The sequence below is a fragment of the Penicillium nucicola genome (genome assembly GCF_028828085.1).
Source record: "Penicillium nucicola strain IBT 29836 chromosome Unknown utg000001l, whole genome shotgun sequence".
Taxonomy (NCBI): Eukaryota; Fungi; Ascomycota; class Eurotiomycetes; order Eurotiales; family Aspergillaceae; genus Penicillium; species Penicillium nucicola.
Genome location: NW_026643125.1, coordinates 4,171,289 through 4,195,357, shown reverse-complemented (window position 1 = coordinate 4,195,357; position 24,069 = coordinate 4,171,289). Strand labels below are relative to the sequence as shown.

At 47.7% G+C, this 24,069-nt stretch overlaps 7 protein-coding genes across 7 annotated transcripts; 4 read left to right on the top strand and 3 right to left on the bottom strand.

The window, feature by feature from the left end:
• Positions 1 to 923: 923 nt before the first annotated feature.
• On the top strand, positions 924 to 1,838 carry N7511_001582 (uncharacterized protein; the record flags this gene model as incomplete). Its single annotated transcript, XM_057124007.1, has 1 exon — positions 924 to 1,838. One exon carries the CDS (start codon positions 924 to 926, stop codon positions 1,836 to 1,838), a length of 915 nt encoding a protein of 304 aa, XP_056989740.1.
• Positions 1,839 to 2,458: 620 nt separating this feature from the next.
• Positions 2,459 to 3,040, top strand: N7511_001581 (GFA family protein; the record flags this gene model as incomplete). The annotated part of the gene is made up of 4 exons (XM_057124006.1): positions 2,459 to 2,576; positions 2,654 to 2,742; positions 2,798 to 2,908; positions 2,963 to 3,040. The coding sequence occupies 4 exons, from the start codon at positions 2,459 to 2,461 to the stop codon at positions 3,038 to 3,040; spliced, it is 396 nt and encodes a 131-aa protein (XP_056989739.1).
• Positions 3,041 to 6,000: 2,960 nt separating this feature from the next.
• On the bottom strand, positions 6,001 to 7,574 carry N7511_001580 (FKBP-type peptidyl-prolyl cis-trans isomerase; the record flags this gene model as incomplete). The annotated part of the gene is made up of 3 exons (XM_057124005.1): positions 6,001 to 6,942; positions 7,003 to 7,434; positions 7,488 to 7,574. The coding sequence occupies 3 exons, from the start codon at positions 7,572 to 7,574 to the stop codon at positions 6,001 to 6,003; spliced, it is 1,461 nt and encodes a 486-aa protein (XP_056989738.1).
• A 348-nt stretch (positions 7,575 to 7,922) lies between these two features.
• N7511_001579 (putative DNA damage repair protein Mus42) lies at positions 7,923 to 11,469 on the top strand (the record flags this gene model as incomplete). The annotated part of the gene is made up of 2 exons (XM_057124004.1): positions 7,923 to 7,977; positions 8,027 to 11,469. The coding sequence occupies 2 exons, from the start codon at positions 7,923 to 7,925 to the stop codon at positions 11,467 to 11,469; spliced, it is 3,498 nt and encodes a 1,165-aa protein (XP_056989737.1).
• A 402-nt stretch (positions 11,470 to 11,871) lies between these two features.
• Positions 11,872 to 15,200, bottom strand: N7511_001578 (cation-translocating P-type ATPase; the record flags this gene model as incomplete). The annotated part of the gene is made up of 4 exons (XM_057124003.1): positions 11,872 to 12,435; positions 12,490 to 14,551; positions 14,626 to 14,891; positions 14,958 to 15,200. 4 exons carry the CDS (start codon positions 15,198 to 15,200, stop codon positions 11,872 to 11,874), a joined length of 3,135 nt encoding a protein of 1,044 aa, XP_056989736.1.
• Positions 15,201 to 18,669: 3,469 nt separating this feature from the next.
• N7511_001577 (uncharacterized protein) lies at positions 18,670 to 21,661 on the top strand (the record flags this gene model as incomplete). Its single annotated transcript, XM_057124002.1, has 7 exons — positions 18,670 to 19,197; positions 19,252 to 19,433; positions 19,484 to 20,556; positions 20,609 to 20,630; positions 20,685 to 20,830; positions 21,053 to 21,466; positions 21,591 to 21,661. The coding sequence occupies 7 exons, from the start codon at positions 18,670 to 18,672 to the stop codon at positions 21,659 to 21,661; spliced, it is 2,436 nt and encodes an 811-aa protein (XP_056989735.1).
• A 437-nt stretch (positions 21,662 to 22,098) lies between these two features.
• Positions 22,099 to 23,927, bottom strand: zrfD (putative plasma membrane zinc ion transporter; the record flags this gene model as incomplete). The annotated part of the gene is made up of 4 exons (XM_057124001.1): positions 22,099 to 22,357; positions 22,417 to 22,516; positions 22,570 to 23,631; positions 23,684 to 23,927. The coding sequence occupies 4 exons, from the start codon at positions 23,925 to 23,927 to the stop codon at positions 22,099 to 22,101; spliced, it is 1,665 nt and encodes a 554-aa protein (XP_056989734.1).
• Between the last annotated feature and the right edge of the window lie 142 nt (positions 23,928 to 24,069).

The following is a 24,069-nucleotide window of genomic DNA, read 5'->3' as shown; positions in this document are numbered from 1 at the left end:
CCGAAATGGTCCACTCGCAGGGATTTTACCACACATTACGGACCAAGATTTTTTGTTTACAATCAGCCAATAGAGACCAATCCAGCGAGGCCAGTGATCTCCGCTGTGCATTCCATGTAATGTCTGAGACTAGTGCACTATTAAGCAGCGCCACGGTGAACGATGGGGTAGTAGTGACTAGAATGTCTCACTGCCCCCTTTGTCCTCGTTTCAGGAGTTTAACCACAAATACTGTAGCAGTACGGTGCTACTGTCTAGGAGAGTTTCGAGGCAAAAGCTACCAGTCAGTTCCATAACCTGTGGGAGGCTTTCAACGCCCGCCTGACTCCCTCCGGAATCCACCCAAGCCTATCGCGAGACCGCACTGGACCTCCAAGACCCCCAGGACCTCTGACGTACTTTGAGGAGCGCCTCGCATATGGTGGCTTGCTGTAGTGGTACCCACGGTACCCCCCGATTATGCAAAGGGCAAGGCGCGAACGTTCCTGCGATAACTGTTAGCCTAGGCAGGGCACATGCTCTTTTTCTGGCTCAATATATGGGACTCCGAGCTCCCCCGGAGATTTCTTTCTTTATACAAATTGTAGATCAGACCGACCCTGCAGATCCTTGAGTTTGAAATTCCGCAGAAGCCTGTCAGTTGAACAAAGAGTCTGCCTGGGGTTTGATCATCTAGACTCTTATCTGCTTGTTAGAGGTACGTGCCATCCTGTATATCCTAAAGGACGGCGCAGAGTACCAGGGTATTCACCGCTAACATTTGCTCATTGTCTGTGTAGATTGCAGTTGTTTCATCTTCAATTCTTTCATCTTGAACCGAGTTGCGTTCTTGGTTGTCGGGGCTATTATTTAGTCCCTCAACAACCCTAGGTCTTCCTCTCCAGCGATCTTAACACTGGTAATCGGACTATACATATGACAACATGCCAGACATTATAATTGTCAATGACAATGCTTCATTTACCTCGAGTACGACCTTCTCCACTGCAGACTCAGAGCAACAACCGCCACGTCCGCTGCGTCGCAGAAATACAGTAACGCAACTGACGAGGCGCGTCTCTAAGAGGATATCTCAGACAATCCTTGGATCTGGAGTACAAGAGCATCGACTGAGCGAAAAGAACCTTAAGGATCTCAACGATGCAACCCAGATGGACGCGCCGGGTTCGCCTGGCTCATACCTCCCAGATCCATCCCACGAGCCAATGATCTATGAGCCTATCCATGAAGACATCGAGGAGGAGATCCATAGCGTAGATGTGGAAGCAGTCAGAGAAATGCGTCTGCAAGAATCCTATGCTGCTTTCTGTCGCGACTTTACAATGTCAGGGAAGACAACAATGAACCGAAAATTCGACTTGAGCATGGAGATGGAATATTCTCCAGAAACAAACCACCAATCGCGAGCAAATTCAATTCATGGCAACGAGAAATCCGAATCAAACTCACCACCTGACCTTTCGGGTCATATAATGGACAATACAGGGTCACAACCCAGACCGAGACCGCACTCGGTCGCCTATCCAATATCATGCACATCCATGCATCAGGACATATACATGCAACCGCCCCAATCAGCAACCACCAGAGAGCCACCTCTCCGATGGCCAGAAATCTCCCCATCCAAAGTCGAGCATGACTACAACAGATACGGATCCCGCACCTCCAACTATCCACACCCACCACCGCGAATTATCACCCCAACCGTCTGGATGGACATGCAACGAACCGAGCGGGAGCGCAAAGAAGCTCGGCGATCGAGACTCCTAGCGCCCTTTCGGTCTTGGTTTCTGACTAGTCCACCCTCGTGGGGACGGAGATATGATGTTGTCGAATAGCGAGTGCAGGTTGAAGCCCGTTGGGCTGTTTGACTTGGCCGGTTGTATTTTAAATCTAGATTATCTTAATCAAAAAATCAATATTTGCTCCTGGACTGTATCTTTTTCGATCTTTATCTTTGCTTTTTCCCTGTCAGACTCTGTCAGCCTGTTATTATTCGTCCTTGGATATATTAAAGACCCCGCATGAGCGATTACATCTGGCCATGATTTCCTTTTCTCTTTGAACGCCATGTTCGCTAATCGCGAGCCTTTACGAGACGGCTCTCCTTTTTAGTGGGATGCTATGCAGCAGTTATCGTATTATGCAAGATATGATAAGGTGTATTGTACTAGGCAACCATCTCCATTTCGAGATACGAGTTCGTAGCCCTAAGTGCCTTTGGGTAAGACAAATCGAACCCGTAATATTCTCCAATAAGCTTGGCCCATATCAGCAAAAGGTCATGTCTTGGTGAAAAGGAGACGTGGAGCTTTCGGGTTATTAGCGTACAGGCACTCTGACCCGGGCCAGATGCGCTATAAAATGAGCCGCAGTAGCCTACCTTTTCCAGATCTGACTACGTTTAAATTCTGCAAGATAACTTATCTTTGAAAGCTTGAGATTGCCTCCTCCCACCATGTCGGAATTTGATGCCTCACAGACCTCGTATGAGGGCAGTTGCCACTGCGGACAGGTCGCATTCACTGTGAAGGTCTCGCCACCCATAGAAGACCAAACCTTGAAATCTTGCAATTGTACATCCTTCCTTCTTGGGGAGAGGAACGAAAAGACAAAAATCATTTCGACACACTAAATCAAATATTCTACTTAGGTTCAATCTGTGATCTCAAGGGCTATGTTTTACTTTACGCTGCGCGGGACGATGTGACTTTCCAAGAAAATGAACCTAACGCTCGCAAGGTATGCTAAGCAGTCTTGTCCATCCATTTTATTTCTCCGGTCTAATATGTTATAGGAGTACCGATTCGGCACCATGAACTTCCCACATGGCTTTTGCTCCAATTGCGGAGTGAGTATGTATGCTCGTGCCGATGGTGGAAAGTATAGTGATATTATTGCGGTCAATGTGAGTTCTTTTTGTGGGCATGGTATGAAGATTTATTTACTTATTATGGATTAGGCGCGGACTTTAAAGGGAGTTGATGTGAGCACACTCAATATTAAACAGGCTGATGGGAAGAGTATCGAGCTCTCTTAGATATCCGCAGCTACGAATGATACCTGTATCTACAGTTTACAAGAGCCAATATACATATCAGCATGGAAACTAAAAACGAGGCTTCGATGAACAAAAGTGCTCAGGGGATTACTGGTCGACCGTAGGGCGACGGCTGCGTTAGAGAAGGGGAATGGGCGGATTCCACACCCGGCTTGGTCTTAACCGGTTCGCGAGGGTTGGGTGAAGTACTCAAAAGGCAAATAAGGAAACATTAAAGAGAAAGGATAGGTGGAAAAAGAAGAACCTAGTTCTTCCGCCCTTTTTTGGCATCCTCCATTCCGATGTTTTGATCTGATGCATTTGGCTGCGCCGGCAACTTAACTTATATCCCGAGGTGTGTTGGTACCTAGTTCACTCAGTACTTGCTTGCTCTAGCATTAGAAGAGTCAGTGCATTCGATTATCATTGCTGACCGGTTGATTGACTTGTCTTGCCTAAAATGAAGATATAAAAGAACAGCCCCGAAACGAGGTGATCAACAACGTTCACAACGAACTCTATCGCTACAAAAAGATGGTTTAGGTCACACACCCCACGCCGGTTGTTAGTCCGGTATTCGTTGTCTGAGAGATAGTCACTGGAGGATGGCTCAATAGAAAAGTAAGGCCTCGCGGGTATTGACAGCCGCGGTTTTAATAGCATCGTGGAGGCCGACGAATCAAAAGATATTGTTTATTTAAATTATTTGATCTTCTTTCTAAGACGGTCTGTACCTAAGGACATACGCACTCTGCCTTGGTGCCACTAAGGCCATCCTATATAGCAAGCAGTCAGAGAAAGGCTGCGCCGCCAAAAACACATCATATACAAAGAAGGGCAGGACAATATCAAACCTCTTCGCCGTCAATAAAGTCGTCGAAGGCCCGTGGGATTCCAGCAATTGAGTCAAATATTTTTGAGCAACATATAAGCGAGAGTTTCTTGTCTTGCATTTTCATTCAATTTCTTTTAAGGAAGGTGCGTTTTCACCAGGAATCTGGAAGCCGAAAAAGCCAGATCCACCGGTCTCGCCAATATCTAGCTTCTCTGGTCTCAAGTCGGGTTTCTAGATCTTGTGCACGTCGTTTCTTTGCGTCCTCTGAATTCTCGAAGCCACGAAATTCAACAAAGCACAAACATTCCTTCGTGTAGTGGCCTATGCCTTTATTCTTCTCCGATAGATGCCTCCGTTCACAGCATCCGCATTTCCGACTACGGCATCCACCATGCTCCGCGCAATCTTGGACCAATCTTTCACGCATACACCATTGGCATCACGTCTCAAAATTTTGTATTTTTTCTTAAGTGGCGTAGCAATTTCAGTCTCGGCTCGGTAGAGGTCGCAGTCTTTCTCGAGATACTTCACACGAATCTCTTACAGTTCTTGCTTTGCAATCTCGAGCCTTGCGTAGCTGAGTTGTGTACTCTCGCACTCGAGAGCTGCGGTCTCTCTAAGAAACTTACTTTGGCTTGTAACCTTTCCTCGCGCTGTCTCAATTCACGTAGAGCGATTTCGGCATAAATCGCGTCAGTGATAACCCATCGAAGGAAATACTTTGACTTTCTGTCCACATATATGTTTCAAAACATCGCGAAAGAAATATGAAGTGTAATTGGGAAATGCCATGACGCTGACACAGGAGTATCTTTGGTGAGTTGTTTTGTGATGAGGGAGGCAATCTTCAACATATCAACCTTGGAAAATAGTGAAGGGATTAACTCATCTAGCTTTTTTTGGTTCAACGCCCGACTTCTATGCGAGTACGAAGGTCCGATGTCATTTCGATGTTCAGATTGGTGCATCTAGTAACATGGTATGTGTCCGTATACCTTCCGCTTAGAAGCTCTGCTCGATAGGAGGTGGCCTTGGGTTCTCTGGGGGTTCTTTTTCAGCTGCAGCTGGTACAACTCTGATGACACAAATCATGATCCACGTGTCGGGGGAGCTTATTGCGGTTGCTCGGGTCAAATCTCAATGAATATGTCCCGTCTGATGCATCAAGTACTCAAGGAGCATACGACAGACTCCCGATCAATGGAGTTACACATTGATGAAATCTCGATGGAGGATAAAAGTTGCTCAGCCGTCCACGTATGAAAAGGTTCGATCTTTGGTAAGAGTATGCTCGAAGTCGTAAGCTAAATTTTCAGATAAACCAAAGTTTGGGCAATATCAGAGCGAAATAAACTCAAAAAATGATATTTAAAACATATCAGAAACAAAAAAACAAAAAAAAAGAATGGACTCGCGGGGAATCGAACCCCGGACCACTCCCATGCTAAGGGAGTATTATACCACTAAACCACAAGCCCAACTTGATGGAGAAGTGCTCGATGTTACGCTACATAAAGTAAATTTAATCTTGTGCATTTTAACACTCCAACTGTCTCTTTTCATTACTGTGCTCAGCACCCAACACTTAGTACCAAAGACACTTCATATAACGTTAAGCATCGTTCGACACATACGATAAGCTTCGATTATTTTCAAAAATTAAAAATTAAAACCACGTCAATTGATTATCCCGTATCCTACCGCTATGTCAAAAAAAGAATCAACCGCCAAGATATATATATAGCAAACCTTCTCTGATAATACTGGTTCTCCTAGTACCGATTCCAAAGGAAAATGTCAATGTTTTACAGACAGCACATCAATCACCGTCTGGGATATTACAAGCCTGGCGACTACCCCATGAACCACCGTCTTTACTATACCATCAATAATTCACAGATCATATGATTGATTCAGACATAAACAAGTAAAAAATACACATAAGACAACAAAAGATAGTCACTTTTTCCATGCAGGGAGACACATTCCTCGCGGTCTAAGCCCCACTAGTTGAGTGGGAGAGTGAGCGGAAAAAAAGACAGCAATGGATATCACGGAATCATGCAATTCAACCGGTATCCTCAAACACCCCGGCGAGAAAAATGAATGGGTCATGTCGAGATGTTTACTTGATCTCGAGGAGCTTCACATCGAAGATGAGCTTGGAGTTGGCGGGGATGCCGGGGAGAGCCTTCTTGCCGTAGGCGAGGGCAGGAGGGATAGAGATGCGACGCTCACCACCGACAGCCATGCCGGCGACACCGATGTCCCAACCCTTGATAACCTCACCCTTGCCGAGCTTGAAGGTGAAAGGCTTACCCTTCTTGTTGGAGTCGAAGACCTTGCCGTTCTCGAGCTTTCCAATGTAACGCATGGCGACAACATTGCCGCTCTTGGCAGCAACACCCTTTCCGAGCTTCTTGTCGTCCATCTTGACACCACGGACCTCCTTCAGACCGAGGGAGCCAGTGGGCTTGTCACCGGAGGGGGTAGGACCCTGCTCGAGGTTCTTGGCGAACTGGACCTTCTTGTCGGTCTTGGCCTCCTTCTTGTCGGCCTTGGTCTCCTTCTTGGCCTCGGGCTCAACAGCGGCGGCGTCACCGTTGTTCTTCTTGAGCTTCTTCTGCTGGGCCTTGGTAAGGACGGGCTCCTCAGCCTTGGTGGACTTGGCCTTGGTGGCCTTGGCCATCAGGTCATCGAGGCTGGCCTCCTCCTCAGCGGCGCGCTTGTTCTTGCCCTTCTTGGCCTGGACAAGCTTGGGGGCCTCAGCCTCCTCCTCGCTGTCGACCTCGGTGACGCGGGGGTCGTCCATCGCATCAAGGTCGTCGCTCTCGTCATCATCCTGCATGGCCATGATCTCGTCGATATCGAGCTCATCTTCATCGGGGGACAGGTCATAGTCGTCCTCATCATCCTCATCATCGTGGTCATGGTCGTGGTCGTGGTCGTGACCCTCATCGAGACCAATGACATAGTTACCGGTCAGGAAGACAGTGTGGTTACCAGTAACCTTGAAGAAGACGGGCTCACCCTCGCAGACAGTGATGTCAAGAGTCTGTTGGCAGTTCTGTTAAGGAAGTTAGTTATCGGTATTCAGACGGAAAAAAATTGAAACAGCAAAACTTACCTGGGTGGGGCTGAGGGTACAGATAACGTTCTCGTCGAGCTCAAGACCCTCCTCGGACTCATCGTCCTCATCGTCAAGGGCAGGACCCTTGCCCTTGATCAGCTTGGAGATAGCGGCCTTCAGGTCGAAGTCCTCATCGTCACCCTCATCAGAATCCTCCTCCATAGCATCCTCGAGGTCCTTCATGGCGGCAGCTGCCTTGAGCTTGCGGGCCTTCTCCTTGTCGCTGGGGCCACCGTTGGCCTCCTCCTCTTCATCGGAGTCTTCCTCCTCCTCGTCGCTGTAGTCCTCATCGTCGGAGTCCTCATCGAGGTCAAGACCGGGAGGAGCGCGAACAATCTTCAGGGTAGCACGGGCAGGCTTGCTCGAGTCGGCGTCATCCTCGTACTCAGGCTCCTCATCGGGATCAATGGCAGCCATACTGATGCGGAACTGGAATAACATTAATACAGACCATTGCATCTAAAGACATCATCTGAACTCACCGAAGCAGCAGCATTGGGAACTGCAGCAACCATGGCACCGGGAGGAACCCGGAGCGCATAGACTGCGACGGGCTGAACGGCAGACATTTTGTGAAGAGTGAAAATAATAAAGATTATTTAGAATGAATGAAAAGATCAAACGAAAAAAGAAATGAACCACGAGGACAATAAGGTGTGGATGAAGGAGGAAGGGAAGAGAGCAAGATCGGCAGATAGCTATACATTTTTTTTCTCCAATTTCTTTGCCTCGACCGCCTTAACAGCCAATGACAGCAGCGAAAGTCCACCGCCCATTAACTGCCCCATTTTGCCGCCAGCTGCACCGCCTCAGTACACGTGACTTCTGCCGTGACGCGTGATTGCCGTCTCGCGTTTGACGCCATTCGTGGAGTCTTATTTTTGGTATACTGGCCATGGTGGTTGTCGTAGCCCAACATGGGCTCCCGACATGAGACAAATTCAAGCGCTGTGCGCAAAAGGATTGAAAATCGTACGTCTTGGTCTCAAAATTTCATATATGCTTGTCTGACCGCCTCTAGATGACTTCAGCAATGAGGCAGGAGAAGAGTATGAAGCCTCCAGCTTTGGCGGGTTTGGGGACTACATGCGGCGGAAAAAAATGAAGCTGCAGAACCTCGACGCTGAAATCAGAGCCTCAGCTGGTGACTGCCCTCCGATATTCCGTGGCGTGGTTGCCCATGTGAATGGATATACCCAGCCTTCACTTCAAGATCTTCATCGCCTGATTGTGAGCCACGGGGGTGGCTTTCTCCAATATCTGGATGGCAAGACTGTGGCAACACATGTCATTGCCAGTGCTCTCACGCCCAAGAAATGTGAAGAGTTCCGTCGATATCGCATAGTGAAACCAGCATGGGTGACCGACAGTATAAAGACAGGACGCCTCCTTCCATGGGACGAATATAGAGTTGTAGATGAAGGCCAAGCACAAAAGGTGCTCAAATTTGGCGATGGCCGGTTCATAAGCCAGACAAATAGCCCCCGAACTGGCTACAAGGAGCAAACAAGGACCAGTTGGTATAACTCCCAACTGAGAGCCGGGAGCTTAGGTGGCCAAGAGGACCTTGGATCATCATCGAAACCGGCGACACCATCTGCAGCACCACAATCAGCACAAAAACCAACACCAACCTTGCCCAGCCAGCCATCCCAATCAGACTACGGCGACTTCCCTAGCTTCACCACGGAAGGCGAAGCAGGAGAACAGACACTCACTCAACCTCAACATCATACACCCGTCAGTGACCGACTTGTACAAACTCCGAGGCAAGCCCCAAGTTTAAAGGAGGACACTGCACCAGAGCCATCATCTGTTGTCATAGAGGAACCCTCACTTTTTCAGCCAAGTCCTAACAAACCCGACCTCACATCTGAAGAATACAATGCCCAGCTTCTTTCTGACCCACGAATGCAAAAGTCCAGTGTCAGCAATCCCGATTTTCTGCAGCAGTATTACAGAGAGTCCCGTCTACATCATCTTTCGACCTGGAAAGCAGAATTGAAGACTCAGCTCCAAGCAGCAACGAAAGAAAAGTCGCTGTCTCAAACATCAAAAAATAAGTCACCACCAGGTGCACGGAGATACATCTTGCATGTTGACTTCGACTCTTTTTTCGCAGCTGTATCCCTTCTCAAGCACCCTGAACTGCAAGATAAGCCGGTTGCCATTGCTCATGGCTCTGGATCTGGCTCTGAGATTGCCAGTTGCAACTACCCTGCACGTGCGAAAGGCGTTAGAAATGGAACGTGGATGAAGGGTGCTTTACAAGCGTGTCCCGATCTGAAAGTCCTCCCTTACGATTTTCCTGCCTACGAAGATGCCAGCCGCAAGTTCTACAGCTCAATACTTGCTATTGATGGGATCGTGCAAAGTGTCAGCATTGATGAGGCATTGATCGATGTCAGCAAATCATGTATAGACGCCGGTGGTTCAGATGGCAATGCTATTTCAGAGGGGTCCGTTGATCGTGAACAGGCCAAAGCAGAGGAACTAGCTCGAGATCTACGGGATTCCATAAAAGAGAAGACCGGATGTGCAGTCTCAGTTGGCATTGGTAGCAATATTCTGCTTGCAAAAGTCGCACTCAGAAAGGCCAAGCCTGCCGGCCAATTCCAATTGAAGCCTGAAGCTGTCCTGGACTTTATTGGAAACCTCACAGTCCAAGACCTCCCAGGATTTGGATATAACATGGGAACCAAGATGGAAGGACTTGGAGTAAAATATGTGAAAGACATCAGGGATCTCACCAAAGAGAAATTGATCTCTGGATTGGGTCCCAAAATTGGCATCAAATTGTGGGAATACTCCCGTGGAATTGATCGAGCAGAAGTTGGCGACCAAGTTGTAAGGAAATCGGTCTCGGCTGAGGTCAACTGGGGCATCCGATTTATCAACCAGGAACAGGCAGATGACTTCGTGAAATCTTTGTGCGAGGAATTGAATCGCAGACTGATGGAAAACCTTGTAAAGGGCAAGCAGCTCACACTCAAGGTTATGCGACGAGCGATGGATGCACCGCTGGAGCCAGTCAAGCATTTAGGACACGGGAAGTGTGATACCTTTAACAAAAGCGTTACCCTTGGCGTTGCGACAAATGCACCAGACATCATTGGCAAGGAAGCCATCTCAATGCTGAGAAGCTTCAAGTTCTCACCTGGAGATTTGAGAGGGCTTGGGGTACAAATGACCAGACTTGAACCGGTCAAGACAGGCTCCTCCGGCCTGGACAGTAGCCAACGACAGCTCAACTTTTTCAAATCACCACCGCGAAAGAAGATTATGGCAGACATAGATCCCGATGAACTTGAAAGTCCAAGTAAAGAGGATTCTGTTCGCATTCAAGCAGACCCAGTACTCAGCGATAGTGCCCACAAGCCTCTCAATGTTTCGGGGTCTCAGTTCATCATGCCAACTCAAGCAGACCCCAAAGTCGTCTCGGAGCTGCCAGCGGATATCAGGTCAAGGCTTGTTGCCCAAGCAAAACCTCGACAAGACACCCGCTCTGGGTCTCCTTGTCCGCCCCCACGTGGAATCCGACAATTTGTGCCGACAAAACTTCCTCCCCAGTCTCAACTTGACCCTGATACCCTAGCAGCATTGCCCGATGATGTTCGTAACGAAGTCTTGGGATACTACAACAACTCATCGGGTGCCGGCGACCCTCCAACACCAGCGGCAGCCCCTGCAGCCCCTGTCCAACAGCCACCGCCCGCTCCCTCTCTTAAGCTGAAAAGACCATTTTCACCACCCAAGAAGAGACGTGGCCGTCCACCAAAGAGCGCATCACTTGGAAACAAGGCTAAGCCTCTCACTCAGTCGAGCTTTGCCCTCCCACCAGCAGCTGTATCTGCTGAGATCGAGGAAGATAGTTCATCAAGACAGGCACCACTTAGTGCCGAAGAACCAATAGAGGCTTCTGCTGAGTTTCTTGCGGCTTTACCTGAGGATATTCGACAAGAAGTGATAGCGGAACAAAAACGTACCCGCATGTTACAACGCCCACGACCGCTTACACCTCTACAAAGACCCCCATCCCAGGGCCAAGGACAAATTGCCTCTGCTGCACAAGTCCCAGTAGAGAAACGCCTCTCCCTCCCTCCGCTCCCCAGACGACCTGTATTTACATCGCAGCGCCTCTCGAAATTGCCAGATCTCAGAGATGCCGTCGGCTCATGGCATGAGGCATTCGCAACAAGTGGCCCATACAACGAAGACGTCACATCATTATGTACATATCTCAGCAGCGTGACTCTGAAAGAGAAAGACCTGAACAAAGCTGTCTCAGTGGTTCGCTGGCTAATGTGGCTAGTCGTTGAGCACTCGCGAGAGCAGAGACTAGAAGAGCCGCACGGGTCCCGACCTGAAGGAACTGTCACCTGGGACCAGGCTATCTTGACGATGCAAAACAGCGTTCAAGGTGCCTTAGAAGAGAGAGGAGTACCTCCTGTGGACTTTGAGTAGATCTGAAGCTGCAAGTATCAAACAAGCACTGTTCATTCCAGGCCAATGGAAATATCTTTTACTACATAGTTAAGTTTACATATTAGTTAGGGTTTCTGTCTCAAATTACAGCAGTTGACGTCTTCGGCACCGAGATAGCAACAGTCGGTCTGTTATTACTCGCAGCCTACTTCTGCAGATCAAAAGACCAAAATTTTGTCTATTTTCACTCACCTTTATCCCTATATATCGAAACCCCCCCAATCTTAATATACCTATCTCGAAACTGGCCCCCAAAGTCTCTCTACAGCTCGTCCTTCGGAAATCAAAACAGGCCCATGACAATTTGACCAACACATCTTCGCTCCACTCACGAGTGCACCCTCTTCTCTCCCAGAGTTGCACCCGTGATCTATTTTCATGTCAGGCTTGCGAGCCTGCCTGCTGTTGGAAGGCATTTCTGTGCTGCCGCCGACCCATACGACGGAAAAAGACACGCTTTCCCCATTTCCAGGTTTCAACACCGACAAAAAACAGAAGGGTCTCAACAACAACGATGGTCCACTCCCATGTGATTCCTGTATGCTTGAACACCACATGGTTAATGACCGGAATATAAAGGATAGGAACCACAGTAATAAAGCCTGCGAGAATCGACCAGAAGAGGAACTGATTGCGCCAGACGTCATATGCCCACTGCGTGAAATACTTTTTGGACCTGGGCTGCATGCGGAAAAAGGATCGGCGCATGTTGACCATTTCCCAGGCCAAGAATAGAGCGAACCAAGTCAAGCAAACAAATGTAGTAGCGCGTGCCTTGAAGACCAGCTCACACTCATCGGAATACTCGCGATTACAACCCCGTCCGAGGTTGCCGTCGCCGAATCCCCACATCACTAGAGAGAAGGACGAAAGACATAGCGCGGAGGTCCATAGACCATACACGAGAATATCGATCACGATTTCCGATGTGAAGATGCCTTGTTTCTGCTCAACTGTTAGCATTTAGCATTCTAGTCTTTAGGTTTCTTGGGTTCTCACCGATTGAGGCGGACGATCCATGATATCAGGAGCCGCCACTTCCATACCAAGTCCCATATCAGGCATGCCGGAAGTAATCATAATGACCCAGATGATTTCAACTGGTGACAAAGGGAAAACTGACTGGCCATCAAGATCTTTGAAGGCAAGTCCGATCAAAAGGGTACAAGCCTGGGCGATATTCTCTGACAGCAAGTGAAGTACAAACTTTTGAATGTTATCAAAGATTCGGCGACCTTCTTCAACAGCATTCAGAATTGAAGCAAAATTATCATCTGTGAGGATAATATCAGAGACGTCCTTAGCCACATCGGAGCCTGCCTTTCCCATAGCAATTCCAACATCTGAGTGTTTCAGAGAAGGAGAATCGTTCACTCCATCGCCGGTCATGGCAACCGAAGCACCTCTTCTATGAAGCGCATCAATCATACGGACCTTAGTCTGTGGAGCACAGCGCGCGATGACCCGGGGGAGGATAGGCAATGCATCAACCTCTTCATCAGTCATTTTATCAAATTCGCTTGCGGTGAGTACCATGGCTTTCTCAACTTCGACTGAGACCTCGCTCAAGTTGGACGGAATTATACCAACCAGCTTGGCAATGGCTTTTGCTGTTGCAGGGTGATCTCCAGTGACCATGTGCACCGAAATGCCAGCACGATAGCAAGCAGCAACAGCACCAGCCGTTTCAGTTCGAGGGGGGTCGTAGATTCCTACCAACCCGAGGAACTGGAGGTTCTTCTCTACTTCATCCCGTTGGTAATCCATGCCTTCCAACACACGAGTGGATGGATCGAATGATCTCTGAGCAAAGGCAAGGACTCGAAGACCCAGGCAAGCTAATTCGTCCATATTGCGAAGAATAGTCTGACGGTGGTCATCTGTCAAAGTAATCGGAGTTGAGCCCTTATCCCAAACGATGGTAGTTGAAGCATCAAGGATACGTTCAACGGCCCCTTTGCTGAAAACCATGGTTTTCTCTTCATCATTTGTAAGAGTACTATAGAGGACAGACATCTTCTTGACGGTGGAATCAAAAGGAAACTCGGCCTTTTGGTGCCAGGTAATATTGGAGCCCTTAGTCCAGCGATCACGGTTCCAGTTAAAGCGCGAAGCGAAGACCTCGATCGCAATCTCGGTGGGTTCACCGCGGGCATGCCATTCGTTTTCTTCTGACAGATAAACGTGTGCCAAGTTCGCCATTGAAGCGACGTTGAGGAAATCTTCAAGCTCAGGACACAAGAGATCAAGACAAGCGAAAGAGCCTTCATCCTTTTCCGTATCGTGGTTTTCAGGAGCCGCAGAGCTGAATGTCATATTTCCCAAGGTTGGATTGAAAGGCTCGTCGGAAGATTCAACAGAGTATGTTCCAAGAGCAGGCACCCACGACTTGCGTACGACCATCTTTCCCTGAGTCAATGTGCCGGTTTTGTCAGAGCAAATGTTGGTCACAGAGCCAAGGGCCTCGAGAGAGTCAAGCTTGCGAACAATAACATGTCTCTCAGCCATACGCTTGCTTCCAACAGCCATGGTAATAGTCAACACGACAACCAGACAGGCGGGAATCATACTCAGCCCGGTTCCAACAGCATAGAGAATGACCTCACTCTGGGAACTCCAAAGGTTGGCACTCATCACAATGATAGCAAACAGAACTGCGACGCCGAAGAGAATAATAGCCAGCTTAGACAGCTTGCGTTGCAATGAAGTCCCGACGTTCACGCCTAGGAATCTTCCAACGGCGTCAGTGCCAGTGAGTGTCCATGCCTGTAGATACCAGCGCTTCTTAGTCTCGCCATCGGGGCCGCGTTTGACCTGACGAACGTTCGAATTACTTTCGCGAAGAGCTGCAGCGATTGAGCCAATTTCAGTGCCCATACCGGTGCGAAAAACTATGCCGCGAGCGCGACCACGGGTGACTGTGCTGGAGCTGTATGCGATATTGAGGCGGTCTCCGGGACCAGTATCCTCCTTGAAGATAGAGTCGACCTCCTTTTGAACCGGCAGAGATTCACCGGTGAGAAGGGCCTCATCGGTTTCAAAGTTGACTGCTTCAACCAGTCTAAAAATTGATTAGCTTCGAGACATGGAAGCTACAATTATGGCCAACGCATGGCCGAGAAAATATTTGCTCACCTCAGGTCTGCAGGGACGGTATCGCCAGTCTTCAGCTCTACCATGTCGCCAGGCACGATCTCCAATGAAGGCACCGAAAATGTCTGACCATTGCGGGACACGACGCCAGTTGGAGAACTCAGAGAATGGAGAGACTCCATAGTCTTCTCCGCAGCATATTCCTGGAAGAAACCAACAACAATATTGAGCACGATCACAGCACAGATAAATCCGCCCTCAATCCATGACTGAATGCCGAAACTGACGGCCATTGCCAGGATGAGGACCTATGTCAAAGAATAAGATCAGATACGTGTGTTCCTTTGTAGTTCCTGGGAGGTGGTAGGCTTAACTAGCATCATCGCATTGGCGACCTGTCCAACGAGAATTTTAAGAACCGAAATACCCTTGCCATCTTCCAGCTTATTGGGGCCGTATTGCTGCAAGCGACGTGCTGCTTCATCATTGCCGAGACCTTCATCGATCTGACTGCCCAGCTCTTGTAAAACGATTTTGTAAGGAAGAGAATGGGCTGGCTTGGAGAGCGTTTCATTGATCTCAGGCCCGGAAGGGCGAGAAGCAACCTTTTCACTCATGATGATGAATAGATTCACTGCTCGAAAGCTGGAAACCTGGGGAATTTAGGAGGGCTTTATAAATAATTCAAAACACAGTGACCAGTAAAATGTGTGGCGAAGTCTTGGCCAAGTCATACCAAACAGGGCCCGACCTGGCATTACGAGATGTTGGACGAGATAGCAAGCTGCTTGGATAGGTGTGCGCACATGTGCGCACATGTGTGGATCGAAGAGGACCGTGATTATGAGTCGCCAAGGTATAGACGTGGGTTGAGTTGGGATTGAATGCATCCCTAGGCCCAATCACTGCCATTCCGGCGACAACCTTCCCTTTCCTGACGACTTCCACCTTCCAATGCTCGGATTAAATACATGAGCCATAAAGTAACAATGAAATTTATGAATATGTACCAAATAAATAGTGTGGGCTTGGTCACGGAATGCCACGCCTAGGCAAATTCGTCGAGAGCCCACCAAGGCTAGACACTTATTCGAGAATCTTGGTCTTTACTCGAAGGATCGGCAGGGGTTATCTATCTCAGTTATGCCAGCATATATGCGGCGTACCAATAGAGCCTGGAAAGATATCTTTATTCCAAGGCTTTCAAATTGGACGCTCAGTCTGTATATGTGGTAGGGAGTGGCGACATTCCGCTGGAAGGGTTGGAATCCTTGGCGCCAAAATCTTGGCATCTGGGCGGATGGAGCGGAGTGAAGCGCTTTTGACTAAACATGAAAACCCCAGCCTTTATCGGACTAGAATACTCTCCGTGTTCCTTGTGTTACATATATTAAGTTCGGATTTATCACTGCCTTAGCCTTGGTCAAGCCCCTGGGTGGTTATATGAGACAAGGCTTACCGGCGGCGCCATTGCACGGCCTATTTATTCCCTTACGTAGAGCTTAGAGAATATATGGCAAAAATAGCAAATTATAGTTCAAGTGCTCATGACCCGAAAAAAGTTTGGTCAACTATTTATTCATTTATCTCCCTCCATTCAGGACCAGAGATAGCCAACTCATGAATCATAAGCTGACATACGTATAATGCCCTAGCACATTACTTTAAATAGACATGATGTTGAATTTCCATGAGAGAGCTGCGAAATTGTTCTAGAGCTACGACTCAAAATGTCTCTCTATGACCCCAATGCTCATACACAAAAATCACAAAAAAGAAATTTCCCCCCTCCCATGAGAGTGGGTTAAATGCTGAGGAGGATAGAAAACGGTAACAGCGAAGGATCTAAAGACTATATCTTAGACCACATAATTGGGATATAATATTTCTTCATTGAGAATATGTGGCGCAAGTGCTCAATTTCCGTCTAATTTGAGTCCTATGCTGAATTTGCAGTTATTGCTTGCTAGCCAGTAAGGCATATATTCAATGAAAAATATTGAATGCGCACATTACGCCAGATCTACTGGATACTTGACTCCCAGCGGATCAGGGAAAGCCAAGCCTACAAAGCTAATGGCCAAATGTAGAAAAGCTCATATGGTTCGATTTAATATAACCGATTTCAATGAGAGAAATAGCTTAAAACAGTGCAATATCATCAATGGAATTCAAATACAAAGAGCTTTCTCGTACAAATTATCTCAATGGGAAAATCTTCAAATATTGTCCATTAAGTTATATTACGTATTATTATACAGCCAATGTGCAAGTTGTATGTCGTCGGCTGCCGGCTGCCGGCTACCTAGCTGAGATTATTTCAATAGAAACTCAAGATCACACGGTAGTATGTGAGAGAAGTGCGTGCATTGTAAAATACGAGAAGCGGGCGAGAGTCAGCTAGGTATAACTTACAACCTTTATTTGGTCTATTCAACGCTTTGACTTGGTTTAGCATGTCATCGCAAATTGGGCATGAGCGTGTTAGATAACAAGAATCAACTCTTACCTTAAAGCTCCCAACAGGGCTTTCTAAGGATCGATGAAAAGTGAAAAGCAACGTCGCAAACAGATAGGCCTGTTTTTCACTTCAACGCCAAGCAAGGCCAAGATTAAGTCCTTTATGCAGCCGATCAGCACTAGACCTGGAACAAATGGAAGGATCCGGGCATTTCTCTAAGTAGAAACTAACGCATGATGGCGTTAGGGCCTGTCGGCGTGGTCTGAAATAAACTAAAAGTTAGGGCACTGCCCTGCAAAAGTGTTAATCCAAGAGCCTCACCTGGTCGGCCAAATTTTCCGCGACTTTCATGGAAGATTCAGCCCAGAATTCCTCTTAGCCAATTCAGTCATTTCACACGATGATCATAATTGGGACGATAATATCTATAGGCCTCAATCTCAGCTGCCAAGTATTTTATATTAGAAGAACCCGGGCCACTGCACATGTTTGGTCTGTTTTCTTGAGGCTGACATCAGGCTTTTCAATAGCCCTAAACAACGCAGGTACATCGGTATCGCCGAAATAGCATGTAAGCTCTAGCCAGAAGATACATGGTTATTATCTCTTAGAGGGCTTTGATGCATATTGTACACATCATGAAGAGGCTTAAATCATGCGAGTTGGCGGGCTTTCGGGGTTCTCTCTGTTGTTGATACTCAGCTCGTGGTATTATAAAAAGCAAGTTCTTGGTCAACCTTTTAGAGAAATAGCTACAAGCATCGTCCAACAACCAGGAACAAGATTAAGCATTGGGACTTTTGCTTCCTGTTTATGATGTTATCCTCAAGATACTTGTTGACATTCCTAGTCCTAGGTCTCTTGAACCTAGTTTTATCTCGGCAGCCACTCATCAACAAGCAAGGCAGGTTGGTAACCCATCGTCGCCCACGGCACAGTTTCGAATAATGTGGCAAAGATGTTGACCTTCTAATTTAGATTTACGTTTGTTGACAACATCAAAACAATTGGTCTCAACGAATCATCGTACACTGACAGGTCAGAACCTCTAAAATATGACTATGGCATACAGATACATGGCTGACCATTTTGTAGACCTCAAAACGAGCTCGTTCGGCGTGCAATTACGAGCTCGTGCCGTGGAAGATGCAGTAAGAAGGCCACAGATCATCTTAGTGTTCTACGCAAAAGATCGTTTGATCGAGATCTCCACGATGAGTTTGCTGGCCCGAAAACAGGACTTAAAGATCCCCAAAGTCTCACAAAGAGACAATTTGCGCATATCGATCCAACACCTGATAGAATGGACACGTACCTGAGGAACAGGTTCAACAATAATCGGAACATGATTCGAGTATTAACACCGGAAACAATAGGAAACTCGGCAGAGTTTCGAAAGTTCGAAATCGATGGTGTTAACTTACCGTTTGAAATGGGACTAGAGGGTCTCTGCGGCTGCTCTATTATCGTCATCGTGTCCAAAGAGGCTGTCTGGTTTGCTCATATATTGTACGTGATTTCAATTTCTGGTTATACTGCGATTACAGCTTACTGACTCGATAATCAGTGAGGACAACTCTTTCGATCCACACGAAGACTACGCTCGTGGCCGCAGTCCCCAGACAATGTTTCAACTAACGGCTCTCAACTTCTTGGACACTGGAATTGACGCAATATTCGGCGTCCAATTCCAGAGCTTAAGAGGAGTCCGGGACTTTTTCCCCGTCGAAGATGAGCTCACTTCTGCGTTCATTGTGACCCCCCAGAAAGAGCGAGATGCTGCTGTAGACGGGGATACTAGCGCTGATACTAGCGTCTATTACATTGACGGGCTAATGTATGACTGGGCCATTATACTGTTGATCCAGAAGATTCAAGCCTTGATTCCAGGTATTCCAGTCACTGTACATCAGTACCAGGCCCTGAACGCGGCTGCTCCTGATGCAGATGAAGCCTTCGACACAAGAAGAGGGAAAGCACTTTTCCAATACGATCCCCAGGCCAGACCAGGAAGAAGAGGTGTACGACTCTATTTTGAGGAGCATCGTGCGCTGAATCACTTTTGGGCTCCCGAAGAGAGATCCCTATCTGAATCAGAGTCGCAATATACCACACAACTCTCGTGCGCAGGGCAGTCCTATAGCAGAGTTCAGGTAAGGTGCTATTCCCTCTGTGCCATGGGATGAGTGACTGACAACTCTGAGTAGTATACCTGCTACAGTGACTTACTATGTCCTATTCTAGATGGCATTCGAACATTGCGATGTGCGGCTCAATGCTATCTTGAGTCTTTGTATACATGCTACGATGAACGCAAACTTTGTCCTGTTGTGAATGGAAATCCCACACTTCCGTGTGGAGATGACTGTTATCTTCCATCGGAGTACAGGTAAAATATGGACTATTCCATTCGTGGCATAATGTACTGACTGGAAAAAGCTGCAATGAATCGAAATTGGTCCAAATATCTCACAACAATCCCGAACAATCAGCTGGTAGCACTGGCTCTTCTGCTAGCAGTACACAAAGCACCTCAATTACCACAATCACAACAAGCCCCGGTGATAATCCAAGCGGTGTACCAGGGAGTCATGCAGAGATCATATTCAGCGGGACAACATATACAATCGGCACTCAGACAACCACCATTGTGCAAGATGAACACACTATCATTTTTGGACCCAATGGGCTCATTATTGGAACATACACGGTCGCCTTTCCATCGTCTCAGACTGAGCCGGTTGCTCTCACCACAGATGGGATCACTATAACCTTCCTTCCTGGCCCAACTTCTTCAGCATCATCTCGTACTAGCTCGAGCCCGAGGTCAACTGGCCAATCTGTGACAACTGGGCCTACTCCAGGACCAACTCCAACATCGGTCTTGCCCAGCTCAACAAGCAATCCAACATCGTTTCCTTCTTTGCCAGCTGCTACAAGCACAGTATTGACCCTCACGGCGTTGGATGGGTTGAGTACAGTGGAAATCACTTATACTCCTACTACTATCAGTCAACTCACCACAATTACTGGCACTACCACAGTGACCACGAATATTGATGGTTTACCTACGTCAATTGTGGTTGGACCTGGAGGACTTGTCTGGAAGTCTGTCACTGCCAGCACACGCATAACGGGATTCCCTCCAATTCCGGAGCCTACTATTCCACCTGTGCCTCGGAGCTCGAGCGCACTTCCAACCCAAACAAGCACACTGACTTCAGACGATATGTTTCCGTCTTCTCAATTCACTCTCCCGCCAATAGTCACTACGGTTGTCACATCTGATAGTCCGGACGGCCCAGTGGCCACAACAATCACAGGTACCACAGATTCCAGTGGGGTTGTGGTGCCTATTACTACACTATCAGCAGCTGCTGCTATCAGTTCTGCTATATCATTGGCATCGGAGTTAAGCAGTGTTTCTGACGCTGTCATTGCGTTTTCTTCTAGCACTGCGGATTCTTCTAAAGCCAGCTCCGCGGCCGCCGTGATCAAAGATGCCCAGTCAGGTAAGTGTTTCCCTGATCTCATTACAGTGTATTAACTAACAATAAAATGTAGGAACAAGTGGCTTTGGCCATGGGTTAGAGTTTTCGCTTCCTGGTCTTTGCTTGATATTCTGTAATCATGTCAGCAGTGCTGGGTTTATTCTTGACTCAATTGGAAACACTCTCTCAGCAATTCTAGATGGCACAGCCAGTCTTGGATCCTTGACTGGACCTTTGACTGAGATTTCTGTCATTGCAAGCGAATTAGTCGATGACGCCAAAGAGGCAGAAGCGAGTGAGAACTCGAGCGCCACCTCCAATCCTCAGCCTAGCACCACATCAGCTTCTTGCAGTACTGGAGCTCCTGTTACAAATTGCGAGGTGTTTTGCGCAACAAGTACTATATCAGAAAATGTTTCGACGACATCCTGTTTCTCGACAACCTGCAGCGTTGAGACTCGGTGCGGCGCACAAGTATCAACATCAACTTCATTTGAGCAACACTCCTGTCCACTAGTCTGGCCCACTGGCGGAGGAATCGCAATTTGGTCATATCCCGGGTATACATATACCACGGTATCACCAGATCCCACAGACTTACCCCAGGCAGATGAGAATGGTGATCCAATTACCAGCACAGTTGAGCCTTCAACCACTCAACCTTCCTCCACACCAAGCCCTATTTCATCATCCACAGAGACATCTTCGGTTACTACTGAGACATTGCCTGTCACCACAGATGTCCCCTCAACAACCACAACCCAGACTCCGACCTCAACGACAGATGCACCTGCCGATATGATGACCGGCTGCAACCACATAAAAAGCAACTTCCCTAACGACCCAGAGACTTGCAACGAGTTTGTGGAAAACTTTGATGTTACGGTTACCAAGCTTATGGAGTTGAACCCTATACTCAGATCAAGCGACGGTAGCTGTAGCTTCGCGGCAGCATGGGCCAAAGGATTGAGAAATTTCTGTCTTGGAGCCCGGTCAGTGACGACTACCACGACTACTGCAAGCCCAGGACCTACAGCCGTGACTAAATGTGACAGCTACAAAGATTGTCCCAGGTGCCAAGATGGATATTATCGTTGTTGTCTTTCTGGATGCCATGGAATGCTAGCCCCGGGGTCAAATACCTGTGGGTGCATCAAGGATGGTGAAACTGTGGGTGCATCTTGTGGATGTAAGTAAGTGGTGAGGGGGAGCATATTTGAAACCACTCGGGGAGATTTTGGCGGACGGAAGAAACACATCAAAAGAAAGCAGGTAAACGCCCAAAAATGAGATAATGTAAGGAATAGTGAAAATTCTCATGATATATTTCCAAAGAAAAGGCCTCTGATTGGCAGAGACGTAAAGATATCTCAATTTATCCTTGTCGATATCGCATAAGAGCTTCCTATTTTCAGTGAATATCGAGTGCAAACAAAAAGGTCTACCGAAGATTGATGAATAACCCCATTTGATGGCCAAATTCGCACCAGAAAGCATGCCAGAAGTCGCCAGTTAGCCGCAGAACGCCATAAAAAACGACAGACCAGTAACACCCAGTATGACCTAAGCCCAAGCACCAACAATAGACATGCAGAATGCGCCCATGAAGACCAAAAGACAGGCATAGACACGTCTTCTTCCACGAAGGACGCGCCAACTCTCGTCACTGAGGAAGTCTTCTGACATCAACTCTACGAGAGAGGCGAATATCAAAAGTCCAGCAGAGATGGCGTTCATAACACCAACAACCAGCAAGCCGACTTCCGAGTCTGGGCTGTAGAGTGTGTGAGTTGCAAGGCCAATGGCTTGTCCAATAGGTGTCCTAATTCTTCTGTCAGTATTCAGATCTCGCAGAGTTGTTTGTGAGCCCAGGAAACGTACGTGCAGCCATACGCAAGAGACATGAACCAAGGTTGAAGTTGCCCTTCTGACCAGGGAAGCGATGCAATTCGGGAACCCAGTGCTAGCCCCTCAAAAGTTTCTGTGGGTTATTAGCAGGCCATCCATAAGGAGGTGAAAACAGGCAAAACTCACGATGGAATACAATGGCGATCAACAGGATGACAAATTCATTCCCAATAGATACACTGAGCGACATTCCAATAAAAACACTGTGAAACAGAATGCCCATCTCAAGAAGATAAACCTGCATAGTCTCTTTCTTGTGCTTTTGCTCCGGGGAGAGAATATGAACGTCCTCATGCCGCTCTACATCGGATTGGATAGTTCCATTTTCTTTCTCGTGATGTGTTTGAACCTCAGGCGCTGAGGAGACTCGGATGATTGAGTCGTTTTCATCGCCCATACGATTGATAGCTCGGCTTATACTGGAAGATCGTCCGACCAGGGGACCCATGCCACGCACATGAGTTCGTAGATCCGGCGTGGCGGAGTGAGAGCTCGGCGCTCGAGGCCCGAATGGGCTCAAATCAGGATTTTGTGTTGAAATATCTCTGTCGGGACGTGGCAGGGCTGGCTGCGAGGAGCCATGATTGCCGCCACGGCAGATACTCTGGGCCGGGCTAAATACCATCTCGATGATCGTGATAAAGAACACACCAGCTAGTGCAATAGCACCCGGTATGGCTGGGTAGTCACTCGTCCAGAAACCGGATAGACATGGATCATTCAATGATTGGAATGCAGTAGGAAGTAGATGTACGAATGCAGTAGCGATCAAAACACCCGTTCCAAAATGGCTGACGAAAAACAGAAATGAGGTCGGGATATGAAGTCGCGGGAACCGAGTCGCGAGAATTGGGAATGCACATGCAATTGTGGACGTTCCGAGGATGATGAACAACGCTGCAATATGTAGAGGAAGATCATATGCAGCGCCGCGGACACCGCTTGTGGCACAGCTTGATCGTTTAGCTGGCTCTGGGTCTTGTTGAGCAACAGGAAAAGCTGGGTTGGGAACAAGCGGTGGGTTGAAGTACTTTCTGAGGCTGTCGTTGGAAATCAATGCAGAAACACAGAGAACTGAGAGCAGCCAAAGTACCCAGTCCTTGAATTTTTGATAAGACCAAGTAGTCTTGTTTAGATATAGTTCTTTGTGACCAATGCTCACATTGGTCTTTTGGGGAACGAGGGGTCCTATTCATGGGTCAGAAATGAAATTATGACGATATTAATGAGATCTTGATACCGGTGGACGCCCCCGGCCCCCAATAGAGGCGTATCCCCGGATCTGACCTCTCAAGCGGATGAGTATAAGCTAAACTGGGATGACTTTGAATAATGGCTAGACTATTTTCCCCATCTTTAAGCTCGCGGGCGTTTGAAATACCAATAAGATCTTCGCGTGTCGTCAGGTCAGGAGCGAACCGCGGCGGATTTTGGTTCCACTCATCATGCAGGAGAGTATCGTCGGTCCGGGAGGGGCAATTCATGATGCCAAGTTGTTTAGCGTTGGTGTTTATCCAGAGAATCTGACAATGGGTTTACAAGGGAGAGGATTACAGTATCTGTGCGCTACAATATAAGAATAGTTCATAAGGCAACATCGATTTGGTGGGCTTGGCATTTGGTGGA